We start from the raw sequence: 14,575 nt of genomic DNA, 5'->3' as shown, positions 1-14,575 counted from the left end.
TTAGGTTAAATAAAAGCTTAGGAAAATCTTCATTGACTACGATCATGGGAAGGATTCTAAGGAGTAGTGCAGGGTAAATTCTTTTCTAATAGTATATAATTATATGAAGTACTAACAGAATAAAGATAATCACCTAGGATTAAGCATAATGCATAATTAAATAGGACATCGTTTTGATGAAACTTAGTTGCAAAAAGAAAATCAATAAATATGATCTTTCTTCTTGTTATATGTCTATGAGAAATTTCGATCGTGTAACGATCATCATCGTAAAATAAATGCTAATTTTGACCAAACACTCACGAGTTCTCCTGTAGAACACTAAATCCTTTAACATGGGAGAATTTTCTATAGCCTCCTTACTAATGGAAAAAAGCGAATTACAAAGTTTGAAGATTTCTTTCTTCCAAAACAATGAAGTTGAAAAATAGAAGAGGACAAATTTGTGTTTTGTTCTCTCTTTCTCTCTACCAAGCATGATCAACGTACAAAATTATTTCCTTTTCCCTTTGCCCGTTCTCTTTTTCTTTAATTACTGTTCTTTTTTGTTCTTTTTCTGTGATCACAGACCAAGCCAAACATACTCAACTATATCTAGACGTGAAAATTGTCATCAAATCCAATAGAGCTACCCTCATAAATTGAGTCCAATCTCATGATCTCAACCCTGTAAGCTGATTTCGTACATCAACACTTTTAGATGTCATATTGATCTTTTGATTTTCTCAAGTTCTTTGACTATATTGGATCATAACAACTCAAGTTGTGACTTTAAATAAATTGAGATAATTCTTTGTTGAGTGAAAATTGATATCAGATTAATTCTAGCACTGTCGTGACAAGCTATAACAATCAAAATGGTATAAAGCTTGGAAACTTTAACTTGATAAAAACAATGTGCCTACTAGAATCTAGACAACGCCTCACCTTCATGAATTGATGTTGAACTTCTCTATTGGTCTATGAGCCCCCGGGATTATACAATAGAAAAATGAACACAAAGAAAGTAAACTAAACAATTCAGACTTTACTGTAAAATTATTTGTATAATAGGGCCATTTGCAAAGAGATAGATTCCATGAACAAGAAATTTTCTAATAATTAACCATCTTGTAATGGAGAAAATGATACATGTATAAGAGATTCAACAGAGGCTCCGTAAGACATTAGTAATCTAGACAAAAGAGTGACATTTTTTAAAGAGCCAAAATAGAAATCCACTACAAAATAATTTCAAAACGAGAACAAAAAAAATATCATATCAATAAAATTATTAAATGATTCATAACATTAAAGATGCACCAAGAAAATAATAAAAGTAATTTCCAAATCTATTTTATATCATAGATATTGTGAGATGGCGAGCTCTAATCTTATCGTAAGCTAGACTAATTTTTTCATCAATTTGATGATCGATATCATACATCTTGTTCAATACGTCATGACATGTATATGATAAAATTTTTATATAATTTAGAGTCTTCTAAAATATAAATCAAACTAGTTTAATATGTTGATTTTTAGGCAGTTTAACAACAGTCCCTTCTACACATGGCTAAAACAATAATAATTTTTTTTAAAATAATATAATTTTTCTACATATAGATCATGTTGAGTGCCAATCACGATGAGCGGTGTCGATAATCGTTTCGAGTAGCCTATATATTAAGCTAGTTCACAATAAGAATATCAGCTCACCATCTTATTTTATCACTTTCCTATACACACATACACACACACACATATACATGGGAAAAGTGTTCATAAGGTGACACCTTAGATTCAATTTAAGGTAGCATTTTTAAAACTACATTATGTGCTATCAAATTATTCGATCCACACCATTCATTTTGATTTATATGTTTTGAATTGTATACAAATACAAAATTTAGGCATATTAGATTGTAGTTACTCACGCATCAAGTGATTATAAAATTAACGGTTTTACGAAAATATATAACTAAAGAGATAATGAAAAATATGTGCTAGAAGAATTTAATCATCATGATTTTTATTTTAAAGATGTTTTAAGATTTTGAGAACATGATCAATAGAGCGGATTACCAATTAGAATAGCCTAGTTAATGAATCAAGAGGCGCTACTTTATATTAAATTTAAGGTGTCAGCTTATGGATATTTTTAGTTCCACACTATGTATTATACGGGACCGTTGAATATTTTGTGACCCCACTATTTAGTTCCCCATTATCTATCCAAATCTCAAAAATAGAAGCTATAATGGAAAGATTTGAAAAATCATGGGATGTATATATATATTATCTACCAATAAACAAAACGCTTGTTTCATCAACAAATGCATGCCTTAACTTCCCATTTAGTATTAATCACCCCCACGCCCACGCTTTAATCGCCCCTCACTTACTCCTCACTTTCTTCTTATTTCTCTCCCTTCCTCTCTCCCCTCTATAAATCCCCCTCCATTTCTTCTCTCTCCTCTTGAACTCGACTCTGCTCTTCAATGAGCCCTTCGAACCCAGCAACGGTTGCATCTGAGGACGGCTCCCGAGCCCAAGTACATTTTCTCTCCTCTCTCTCTCTCTTTCTCCCTCTCACTCTCATTTTTTTTCTTCCAATTTTCTTGGATTTGGGTTTTCAAAAAAGTTTCATCTTTACGATATTATCCACTATTTGCTGATGTGGGTCATGAAAAATATCTCATTTTGTATAGGAGAAATGCGGCTATTAAGCAGTTAAACACCAAAATCATGGGTTTTGGTTATCTTAGGTGTCCTTGTTTGTGTTTGGGCCTATATCCTCATTTTCTGCTGCTCTCCATTGTTTTCTAGCGTTGGCTGATGTGGATTTGGGTTATTACCCTAATAAGTTCTTCCTGAAAATTCGTGCAAGTTGCTCTATGTTTATTTTGGCATTTTGTGAGGTGCAATTTTTTTAGGCTGGTGAAAAATGTTTCTTACCATTGGAGGGCTTGATAAATTTCTTCTTTCTGCTATTGTCATTAATCTCTCCATGTGGGTTGATTTTGGACTTTGGAGAAAGATGTCCATTTATGGGTCTTTAGTAGATAGCTTACAAAATTTCTATTAAGGTTATTAGAAGATTCCCCCTTTGTCATTTGGAGAAATCTACTTTACTCGATCTCAGTTCCATTACCTCTTTTATTACATTGGTAGGATTTTAAATTTGTGCACTTGTCCATTGAATATGATGGCTATTTCCCCCTTTCGTATTAGAAGGAACTTACTGTTCAAAAAGTGGTAGAAGAATTTTTGTATCTTGTAATTGTTTTTAGTAGATCATAGCAAAATAGCTTGATTTGGGCCATGAAGTTATCTATCATTTACCTTACCCTCTCATTGCTGTTTTATGCATTATTTTCTGACGAAATTTTACTTGTGTTGGCGTGGATATCTTTGAACCAGAATAAGGAGAGGTCCTCTTACAGGGATGTGCTTATTCTTGCTTACCAGAGTCTTGGTGTGGTTTATGGAGATCTTAGTACTTCTCCTTTATATGTCTACAAGACCACTTTCTCGGGGAAATTGAGCCTCCATGAGAACGACGAAGAAGTCTTCGGAGTGTTTTCCTTTATCTTTTGGACTCTCACGCTCATCCCTCTTTTCAAATACATTTGTTTTGTGCTTTCGGCAGATGATAATGGAGAAGGTAGAATCTCACAAACCATTACAGTTTCCTTTCGGAAGTCTTGGAATCTTCACCACACATACTTTGCTTTGGATTGTTATCATTGTTCGTTTGTTTTGAATTATCATGAGAAAATTAGAGAAGGATATACTGAGCTAAAACTGTCTTGAATTTTGTGTGACCTAGTCTGCTCTAAATTACATGTAATGGTTAAATAAAAGAGAAATGACTTGTCTACGTTAATTGTGGTACGCTCCCTGTAGTATGGCTGTTTTGAACCTATTACCCCTCTAGTTTTATTGTTGCAGATAGACCCCTGACTGAATTTTTTTGAATCTTTTACCCTCAAAGAAAGATATTATTTTTTGACAAATAACCCCCCTGATGGTAAAAGAGTCAAAAGAGTTTCACTTGGGAGTTCATTGACAACAACAAAACTAAAGGGGTAGTACGGTCAGAATAGCAACACTGCAAAGGGTCTATCCACAGTTAATCCTCCTAATGTAAATGCATCTAGGCATAATATGTAATGTTCCTTATAAATATTAAAGGGAGTATTTTCAGATGAAGTCTGTATTAATTTCTTTCTTATCTAAATGGGAAAGTTATCTTACTACTAATGAGAACTTGGTAACGTGTTATGTATTGGGAAGTCTTTGTAATATGTTACATTTTCTTCTTACATTCTATCAAGATCACTTAGATGTTAGAATAAAGATGCAAATCATGAAGAAGCTTTTCAATAAAGCATGACATTTACAAAATAGGCGGTGACATTTATTCTTTTCCCCGATCGTAACCAGGTGGTACCTTTGCCCTGTATTCACTGCTTTGCAGACATGCAAGGTTATGTATCCTGCCTAATCAACAAGCAGATGATGAGAGCTTGGCAGCTTATGATGCAGAATGCGCAGCTGATACTTGGCAGAGTTCTATGATTAAGGGCTTCTTCAGTAAGCATCCGAGATTTAAGAAGGGCTTATTAATACTTGTTTTACTTGGAACTTGTATGGCTATTGGTGATGGAGTGCTGACGCCAACCATCTCAGGTGAACTATAAATTTGTTCTATCTGTTTCGTGATTATCAGCAGATTAATATGTCATTTTATGAGTCCTTGTTTACCAATGAGCACTGAATTAATAAATGTCTTGCTTTATCTGTTCTTGTGTTTTCAGAAACTATGTAGTTATGGAGGCAGTAAATGCTCTGAATTACTGCTCTGAATCAAAATTACAAATTTGGTTCATAGATAGTCTAGTCAATTGCTCTTGGGTTGTATGGAAAAAAAACGACTAAAGGTCTATAGTCTAGGCTATGTAAATGTTTATTTGACCCTGCATTTTTGCAGCCATCATAATTAACTACCCTGCGTTTTTGCAGCCATCATAATTAACTCTCCCAATATAGGAATGCTTAGTGTTCAGATCACCCCTTCCTGCTAATAAGGTCGTTACTATGCTCAAAATTGCACCAATTAGTTTCTGTTCTAGACACCTGCCACCTTGGAAGGCCCATCAAATGAACATGATTTTTCTTGAGTATAATTCTTGTCACAATGCCCCGTGATGCGGGGAAATTTCCTTGCTTAAACCTAAGTGTCTTTTAAGTATGTCTAGCTTTCGTGCGAGGGGAATTTATGTGGAGTTTCTTTTTTTTTCCTCAGTTCTTTCTGCAGTGTCAGGAGTCAGGGTGAAAATTACAGGTCTTCATGAAAGTAAGCTCTGTAAATTTTTTCTTTCCCTTAAATTGATGTGAGGTGATTTTCTAGATTGACATTTTTATTTTATCAATATCTTTCCAGATTATGTTGTCATGATTTCGTGCATAATCTTGGTGGTTCTCTTCTCCCTCCAGCACCATGGAACACACAGGGTTGGATTCATGTTTGCACCGATTGTCATAGCTTGGCTTCTTTGTGTTAGTGGCATCGGAATATATAACATCTGTCGATGGAATCCTGGGATTTTTTGCGCACTTTCACCATATTACATGTATAGGTTTCTCAAAAGCACTGGTATAGAAGGGTGGAAGTCATTAGGAGGAGTTGTCCTTTGTATTACAGGTGCTATAATTTCTCCACATTCACTGTAAAATAATCTTTATGTTCTTCACACTAAAGAAGATTGAAGAACTTGACAAGTACTGTTTGATTCTTATGTATTGAGTCCTTTTATTCAGGTTCAGAGACTATGTTTGCCAATTTGGGTCATTTCTCTCCGCGTTCAATTAAGGTAAGTGAACTCCATTCAATTACTGTATCAAAAATTAATTGTCTGGGTTAATTACAGTTAGATCACCTGTACCATCGCCAAGTTGTGGATAGACCCCTATATTTCTATTGTTGCAATTAGACTTCCTGAATGCTCAATTCCCTTAGTTTCACATTAAGATGGAGCTTGATAAACTGAACTATATGAGCTTCATAGACTGATTTACTTGCTACAAACTTGCATAATGACCATTACATATAAATAATTCAAATAGGAAAACCAATGGAGTGGAGAATCTAGGTACATATGGTCTATCCGCAATTAACCCTATTTGTTTTGAGTCCTGATCCTTAGAATATGCACAATAACAGATTGCTTTTGCATGTCTGGTGTATCCCTGCCTTGTTTTGGCTTACATGGGCGAGGCAGCGTTTCTCTCCAAACACCATTATGATATCCAGCAAAGTTTCTATAAAGCAATCCCAGGCAAGACACTGTCAATTACTTCTCTGTTCAAGATATTGGATGTGCTACACTTCTACTTAATTAACATTTTCTAAAAGCCTTTCCTTATCTACAGAAGCTGTATTTTGGCCAGTATTTGTAGTTGCCACTCTGGCAGCAGTTGTTGGAAGCCAGGCCGTGATATCGGCAACTTTCTCAATGATAAGTCAGTGCTGTGCGCTGAGCTGTTTCCCTCGTGTAAAAATAGTACACACTTCAAACCAGATCCATGGGCAGATATACATTCCCGAAGTCAATTGGAGTCTCATGTGTCTATGCTTAGCCCTTACTATTGGACTAAGGGATACAAACGTAATTGGCCATGCATATGGTATGTCCTATTTTATTAGTAACTTATCAATGACAACTCAATATAGGTTAATTGCGGATGAGCTCCATGTAGCACCATTGTTTTTTATTCATTATTTCGTTGGTTTTATTGTTGCTGATATACCCAGTGAGCGAAACTTATTTCGCCTGTTCTACCCTCAGGGGCTATTTGTCAATAAACAAAAATTTCTTTCTTTGAGGGTAAAAGTGTCAATAAACTTTCACTCATGGGGTCTATCTGAAGAATAAAACTAGAGGGATAGTAAGTTAAAAACAACAATACTACAGGCCACAGAGGTCGATCCACAATTAGCCCTTCAAAATAAAGTATGTTTCTCTAAAGTTCAATTGATTGTTTCTACTGTTATGCAGGCCTTGCTGTCACAATTGTCATCTTTACAACCACTTTCTTGATGTTAATGGTGATAATAATTGTGTGGAAGAAAAAGACAATCAGCGCCATTGCTTTTCTCATATTTTTTGGATCAATAGAGCTTCTATACATCTCTGCTTCCTTCGTCAAAATCCCTGAAGGAGGCTGGATCCCTCTTGTTCTCTCTATGATCTTCGTGAGCATGATGTATGTATGGAACTATGGTACATTGAAAAAACATGAGTTTGCCTTAGAGAACAAGGTCTCAGTACAGAGGATATTGGATTTAGGGCCTAACCTGGGGATCGTTCGCGTTCCTGGTATAGGGCTTGTTTATGCTGATTTGGTCACTGGCATTCCAGCAGTCTTTGGTCACTTTGCAACGAACTTACCTGCTTTTCATCAAGTCCTAGTTTTTTTGTGCATTAAATCTGTTCAGGTTCCTTATATCTCTGAAGATGAAAGGTTTCTTGTGGGAAGAATTGGGCCAAAAGATTTCCACATGTTTAGATGCATTGTGAGGTATGGGTACAAAGAGCTTCAACAAGATGATCACGATTTTGAGAGCAGATTGGTGTCTAAAATCATAGCTTTTGTGGAGATGGAAGATTTGCTAATACAAAATCATAGGCAATCTTGTGAGTATGGTGATTGTATTTATAGTCCAGTTTTGGATTCACGTAATGTTCTAGTGAAACTTGATAGCTTTGGTATTGAAGAGGGCTTTCTTCATAAGGAAGAGTCATTAGATATTCTGAAAGCCAAGGATTCCGGTGTCGTTTACATATTAGGACGATCAATTGCCAAAGCTAAGAAATCATCATCCCTCATCAAGAAATTCGCGATCAATGTTATTTATGCTTTCCTCAGCAAGAATTGTCGCGAGCCTGATGTTCTCTTGAAGGTGCCTCATTCTTTGTTCCTTGAAGTTGGAATGGTTTACTATGTTTAACCTATAGATGTTGCCACACTACTTTAAAGTGTACAGGGAGAAATTGTTGTCTTCATGGTATCCTAAATTACTGATGCTGATTCTAACTCGTAGAACTTTAGCAGTTTGTATTTCAAACATTGTAAACACACTGGTTCGTCACAGAAAGAATGAGATCAGTCTTTTTTTATGTTTTCTTCGTGTTTGTTCGATATGTACAAAGGAATACATGTTCACAAGGTTTTTATGTTCTATTCGGAGAAACACTTATGATATATTGGCGCAGAATATACTTTGCTTTATTTGTTGTTATTACAAGAGTTTCCAGCTTTATTTAACAAGATTATTGAACATCCTCAGTTGCTTTGGTTACTTCAAAAGCGGCAAGAGATGAAGCCAAGCCTACATTCTGTCGCGCGCCTATGCGGAAGCGTTGCACGCACACACAACAAACTTGAGATCACGGATGAAGAAAGCCACACACTTGTACAAACCAAGTCAATTACGACAAAAATCAAACCAAACACAAGGATTTACGTGGTTCGGCAATTGCCTACGTCCACGGGGAGAGGATGGGGAGATTTCACTATATGGAGGAGAAATACAACGGGTTACAACTCACAAAATCACTCAAATATAACCCTAACCAAAGCTCTCAACTCCCTCACAATATCTCCCTCTCAAAGTGCTCAAAACAATGCTAATTCTCTCCTTTTCTCTCCTTAAGAAACCCTAAAAACGTGGTCCTATTTATAATAAAACACAATCCCAAACAAAGAAGGATTCCCATACAAATGAGGATTCTAAAAACGAACCACGTAAATGAGGATCCCAAATAAAGCAAAGTATATTCTGCCACACCCTGCACCATGGGTGTGGCAGAGGGTGCGGTGCAGGACAGATTCTGTCACACCCTGCACCGTGGGTGTGGCAGAGGGTGTGGTGCAGGACAGATTCTACCACACCCATGACAGACACCACACCAGGGTGTGGTGGAGTCTGTTTTGGGTTATTCTTCACGTTTTTCACAATTCCTTCGCCGTTTTCACAATTCTCCACCTCGGCGAAGTGTTCCCAACACTGAGCCGACACCAACATGAGCACCAATGTGTCGTCTCTCTAAACTCGGCTGCACCAATGTGGTTGCCTACGTACCCCCTCTCCCAAGGGATCAAGCCGCCCGTAGTTAGAAAAAGACAATCAGCGCCATTGCTTTTCTCATATTTTTTGGATCAATAGAGCTTCTATACATCTCTGCTTCCTTCGTCAAAATCCCTGAAGGAGGCTGGATCCCTCTTGTTCTCTCTATGATCTTCGTGAGCATGATGTATGTATGGAACTATGGTACATTGAAAAAACATGAGTTTGCCTTAGAGAACAAGGTCTCAGTACAGAGGATATTGGATTTAGGGCCTAACCTGGGGATCGTTCGCGTTCCTGGTATAGGGCTTGTTTATGCTGATTTGGTCACTGGCATTCCAGCAGTCTTTGGTCACTTTGCAACGAACTTACCTGCTTTTCATCAAGTCCTAGTTTTTTTGTGCATTAAATCTGTTCAGGTTCCTTATATCTCTGAAGATGAAAGGTTTCTTGTGGGAAGAATTGGGCCAAAAGATTTCCACATGTTTAGATGCATTGTGAGGTATGGGTACAAAGAGCTTCAACAAGATGATCACGATTTTGAGAGCAGATTGGTGTCTAAAATCATAGCTTTTGTGGAGATGGAAGATTTGCTAATACAAAATCATAGGCAATCTTGTGAGTATGGTGATTGTATTTATAGTCCAGTTTTGGATTCACGTAATGTTCTAGTGAAACTTGATAGCTTTGGTATTGAAGAGGGCTTTCTTCATAAGGAAGAGTCATTAGATATTCTGAAAGCCAAGGATTCCGGTGTCGTTTACATATTAGGACGATCAATTGCCAAAGCTAAGAAATCATCATCCCTCATCAAGAAATTCGCGATCAATGTTATTTATGCTTTCCTCAGCAAGAATTGTCGCGAGCCTGATGTTCTCTTGAAGGTGCCTCATTCTTTGTTCCTTGAAGTTGGAATGGTTTACTATGTTTAACCTATAGATGTTGCCACACTACTTTAAAGTGTACAGGGAGAAATTGTTGTCTTCATGGTATCCTAAATTACTGATGCTGATTCTAACTCGTAGAACTTTAGCAGTTTGTATTTCAAACATTGTAAACACACTGGTTCGTCACAGAAAGAATGAGATCAGTCTTTTTTTATGTTTTCTTCGTGTTTGTTCGATATGTACAAAGGAATACATGTTCACAAGGTTTTTATGTTCTATTCGGAGAAACTTATGATATATATTGGCGCAGAATATACTTTGCTTTATTTGTTGTTATTACAAGAGTTTCCAGCTTTATTTAACAAGATTATTGAACATCCTCAGTTGCTTTGGTTACTTCAAAAGCGGCAAGAGATGAAGCCAAGCCTACATTCTGTCGCGCGCCTATGCGGAAGCGTTGCACGCACACACAACAAACTTGAGATCACGGATGAAGAAAGCCACACACTTGTACAAACCAAGTCAATTACGACAAAAATCAAACCAAACACAAGGATTTACGTGGTTCGGCAATTGCCTACGTCCACGGGGAGAGGATGGGGAGATTTCACTATATGGAGGAGAAATACAACGGGTTACAACTCACAAAATCACTCAAATATAACCCTAACCAAAGCTCTCAACTCCCTCACAATATCTCCCTCTCAAAGTGCTCAAAACAATGCTAATTCTCTCCTTTTCTCTCCTTAAGAAACCCTAAAAACGTGGTCCTATTTATAATAAAACACAATCCCAAACAAAGAAGGATTCCCATACAAATGAGGATTCTAAAAACGAACCACGTAAATGAGGATCCCAAATAAACCCTCTCAAAGTGCTCAAAACAATGCTAATTCTCTCCTTTTCTCTCCTTAAGAAACCCTAAAAACGTGGTCCTATTTATAATAAAACACAATCCCAAACAAAGAAGGATTCCCATACAAATGAGGATTCTAAAAACGAACCACGTAAATGAGGATCCCAAATAAAGCAAAGTATATTCTGCCACACCCTGCACCATGGGTGTGGCAGAGGGTGCGGTGCAGGACAGATTCTGTCACACCCTGCACCGTGGGTGTGGCAGAGGGTGTGGTGCAGGACAGATTCTACCACACCCATGACAGACACCACACCAGGGTGTGGTGGAGTCTGTTTTGGGTTATTCTTCACGTTTTTCACAATTCCTTCGCCGTTTTCACAATTCTCCACCTCGGCGAAGTGTTCCCAACACTGAGCCGACACCAACATGAGCACCAATGTGTCGTCTCTCTAAACTCGGCTGCACCAATGTGGTTGCCTACGTACCCCCTCTCCCAAGGGATCAAGCCGCCCGTAGTTCATCCAAATGGCCGTCAACGGCCTCAACAATCACGAATGTGCAACAAGCTTCGACAATGATCAAACTTGTTGCTCGGAACCACCTTAGCGAGCATATCCGCCAGATTATCATTTGTGTGAACTTTCACAATCTTCACATCGCCATCTTCAAGAACATCCCAAACGAAGTGATAACGAACGTCAATGTGCTTCGTCCTCGTATGAAAAACCTGATTCTTTGCCAAATAGATAGTACTCATGCTATCACAATGAATGGTGACGGACCGCTGCGACATACCAAGTTCCTCCAAAAATCCTCGAAGCCAAATAGCCTCCTTCACAGCCTCCGTAACCGCCATATACACACACCGGCGCACGGGTTAAAGTGAACACATACCCCGTCGTAGACCGGCGCTTATCCAAATCCCCGGCATAATCCGAATCAACATATCCAATACACAACTGCCCACCTGTAGTGTCCCGCTCATAAACCAAACCAACATTGAGCGTACCTCGAATGTACCTCAAAATCCATCTCACGGCGTCCCAATGACCCACTCCTGGATCGTGCATGTATCTCGACATCATGCTCATCGCCTGTGACAAATCCGGCCTCGTACATACCATCGCGTACATCAAGCTCCCAACTGCGCTCGCATATGGAGTCTTCGTCATCAACTCACGGTCTTCAACTGACTTCGGTGAAAGGCCAGCTGAAAGCTTCAAATGGGCTCCCAACGGTACACAAACTGGCTTCGTATCCATGCTAACATGGAATCGCTGTAGAACCTTCTTCAAATAAGCCACCTGTGTCAAACAAATCCTGCCCTTCTTCTTGTCTCTGCCGATCTACATCCCTAAAATACGCTTCGTCTCGCCCAAGTCCTTCATCTCAAACTCATTCGAAAGCTGAACTTTCAACTCATCTATAGCTGACCTGGAACTAGAGGCAACCAACATGTCATCGACATAAAGCAACAAATAAATGTACGCACCTCCTCTCAACTTGCGAAAATACACGCAAGGATCAAACTGACTCCGAGTGTACGAATGACCAAGCATAAAACCATCGAATCGCCTATACAACTGTCGAGGAGATTGCTTCAAACCGTATAACGATTTCTTTAACCTGCAAACCAATTTATCTTTCCATACAGCTCGGAATCCCAATGGCTGAGTCATATATATTTCTTCATCAAGATCACCATGAAGAAATACCGTCTTCACATCCAACTGATCTAACTCCAAACCATACTGTGCCACCAAAGCTAGCAAAATCCGAATCGAAGAATGCTTCACCACCGGAGAGAAAACCTCATTGTAATCAATACCTTCCTCCTGTGCATAGCCCTTCGCAACTAACCTAGATTTGAACCTCAATGGAGTGCCCTCAATGCCCTCCTTCTTCGTGTACACCCACTTGCACCCAATCGCCTTCCGGCTCGACAAGCTCCCATGTGTCGTTCCTATGAAGAGACTCCATCTCCTCCTGCATAGCCCCCTGCCACGAATCAGCCTCCGAACTCTGCTCGGCCTCTCTGAATGTAGTAGGCACCATCTCATCGATACTCTTCACCGGAAGTGCATATGCAACTGTGTCGGCATACCGTGCTGGCACCCGTATGTCTCTCCTCTGTCTCCGTGCCGCAATAGAATCCTGAACTTGAGCCGTCGGTCCCTGATCCTGCTCATGAGTACCCGTATCCTCCGCATCACCGTCGTGCTCGCTTGGCGTCACCTCAGTCGGCACTCTAATGGATATTGTACTATCTGGACTCTGTGGAGCTGCATCAATCTCCACCACCTGCGAAATCTCCTCTGTCGGGTTGCTTTCCACCTGATGAGAGCTGGGAAGCTTCAAGATAGAAGCTTCATCGAATGTGACGTCCATACTCAGCACAATCTTCCTATCAACTGGATCCTAAAGCTTGTATCCCTTGACACCACGCTTGAATCCTACAAATATGGCCTTCCTAGCTCGAGGTTCCAACTTATCAGTTCTAATATGATAATATGCAGGGCAACCAAATACCTTAAGCTGGTCATAGTCATGTGCTGTCTCTCCCGACCACATCTCCATAGGGGTCTTCCCCTCAATCGCAGATGAAGGCAGCCTATTAATAATGTGGCTCGTATAAGAAAGTGCCTCAGCCCAAAAGATCTTCTCCAAACCACTATGCATCAATAAACATCGAATCTTCTCCAGCAAAGAACGATTTAACCTCTCTGCCACCCCCATTCTGCTGCAGTGTATGACTAACTGTGAAGTGCCTCTCTATGCCCTCGTCTCGACATAGCTGCTGAAAGGGGTCCGAAGTATACTCGCCGCCGTTGTCCGATCGCAACGTCTTGATCTTTCTCCCAGTCTGCAGTTCCAATCTCTTCTTCCACTCCACAAACAAATCTAGGACTTCACTCTTATGCTTCATGGTGTACACCCAACAACGCCTAGAATAGTCATCTACAAAAGTGACGAACCAATGTCTACCACCAAGTGATGGTCTGAAGTATACTCGCCGTCGTTGTCGGATCGCAACGTTTTGATCTTTCTCACAGTCTGCAGTTCCAATCTCTTCTTCCACTCCACAAACAAATCTAGGACTTCACTCTTATGCTTCATGGTGTACACCCAACAACGCCTAGAATAGTCATCAACAAATGTGACGAACCAATGTCGACCAAAAAAGTGATACCGTCTTGGTGGGACCCCAAACATCTGTGTGCACGTAGTCCAAGATGCCCCTCGTCCTATGAATGGCCGTCCCGAACTTCACATTCGTCTTCTTGCTAAGAACACAGTGCTCACAGAACTCAATCTTTCCACTCTTTGCTCCCTTCAATAGCCCCTGCTTCCACAAAGCCTGTAGTGACTTCTCTCCTGTGTACCCTAACCTGTAATGCCAAAGTCTGCTTATGTCCGCCTCTGAAATAGCCGAAGCAACCTGACCAATCTCGGTGCTCCCCTTCAGATAGTATAAATTATGACTACGGACTCCCTTCATCACCACCAAAGATCCCTTAGTAACCTTCGCTACAGCATCCTCAAAGGTCACCCTGAATCTATTCGCCTCTAAAGCCCCAACTGAGATAAGATTCTTCTTAAGTTGAGGAACGAATCTCACATCATTCAACTCACGGACTACTCCATCGTGCATCCGAATCCTCACAGTATCTATCCCACAAATGCCACAGGATTGATCATTTCCCATGACAACAA

At 39.4% G+C, this 14,575-nt stretch overlaps 2 protein-coding genes across 3 annotated transcripts; both read left to right on the top strand.

Moving 5' to 3' along the window:
- On the top strand, positions 2,377-8,250 carry LOC109847298 (potassium transporter 1). Of its 2 annotated transcripts, XM_020416533.1 has the most exons (9): positions 2,377-2,534; positions 3,403-3,646; positions 4,429-4,674; positions 5,291-5,341; positions 5,429-5,689; positions 5,806-5,858; positions 6,209-6,323; positions 6,418-6,672; positions 7,044-8,250. In XM_020416533.1, the coding sequence occupies exons 1-9, from the start codon at positions 2,481-2,483 to the stop codon at positions 7,994-7,996; spliced, it is 2,232 nt and encodes a 743-aa protein (XP_020272122.1). In that variant the 5' UTR covers positions 2,377-2,480; the 3' UTR covers positions 7,997-8,250. The 2 variants fall into 2 exon arrangements, with proteins under 2 accessions (XP_020272122.1, XP_020272123.1); XM_020416534.1 differs by lacking the exon at positions 2,377-2,534 and having other exon boundaries at positions 3,559-3,646; positions 4,463-4,674.
- LOC109847299 (potassium transporter 1-like) lies at positions 9,170-10,278 on the top strand. Its single transcript, XM_020416535.1, has one exon. It carries the CDS (start codon positions 9,283-9,285, stop codon positions 10,045-10,047), a length of 765 nt encoding a protein of 254 aa, XP_020272124.1. The 5' UTR covers positions 9,170-9,282; the 3' UTR covers positions 10,048-10,278.

The sequence above is a fragment of the Asparagus officinalis genome, chromosome 7, assembly GCF_001876935.1.
Source record: "Asparagus officinalis chromosome 7, Aspof.V1, whole genome shotgun sequence".
Classification (NCBI taxonomy): domain Eukaryota; kingdom Viridiplantae; phylum Streptophyta; class Magnoliopsida; order Asparagales; family Asparagaceae; genus Asparagus; species Asparagus officinalis.
The sequence above is the reverse complement of the archived record's forward strand: the minus strand, read 5'-3'. Positions and strand labels throughout refer to the sequence as shown.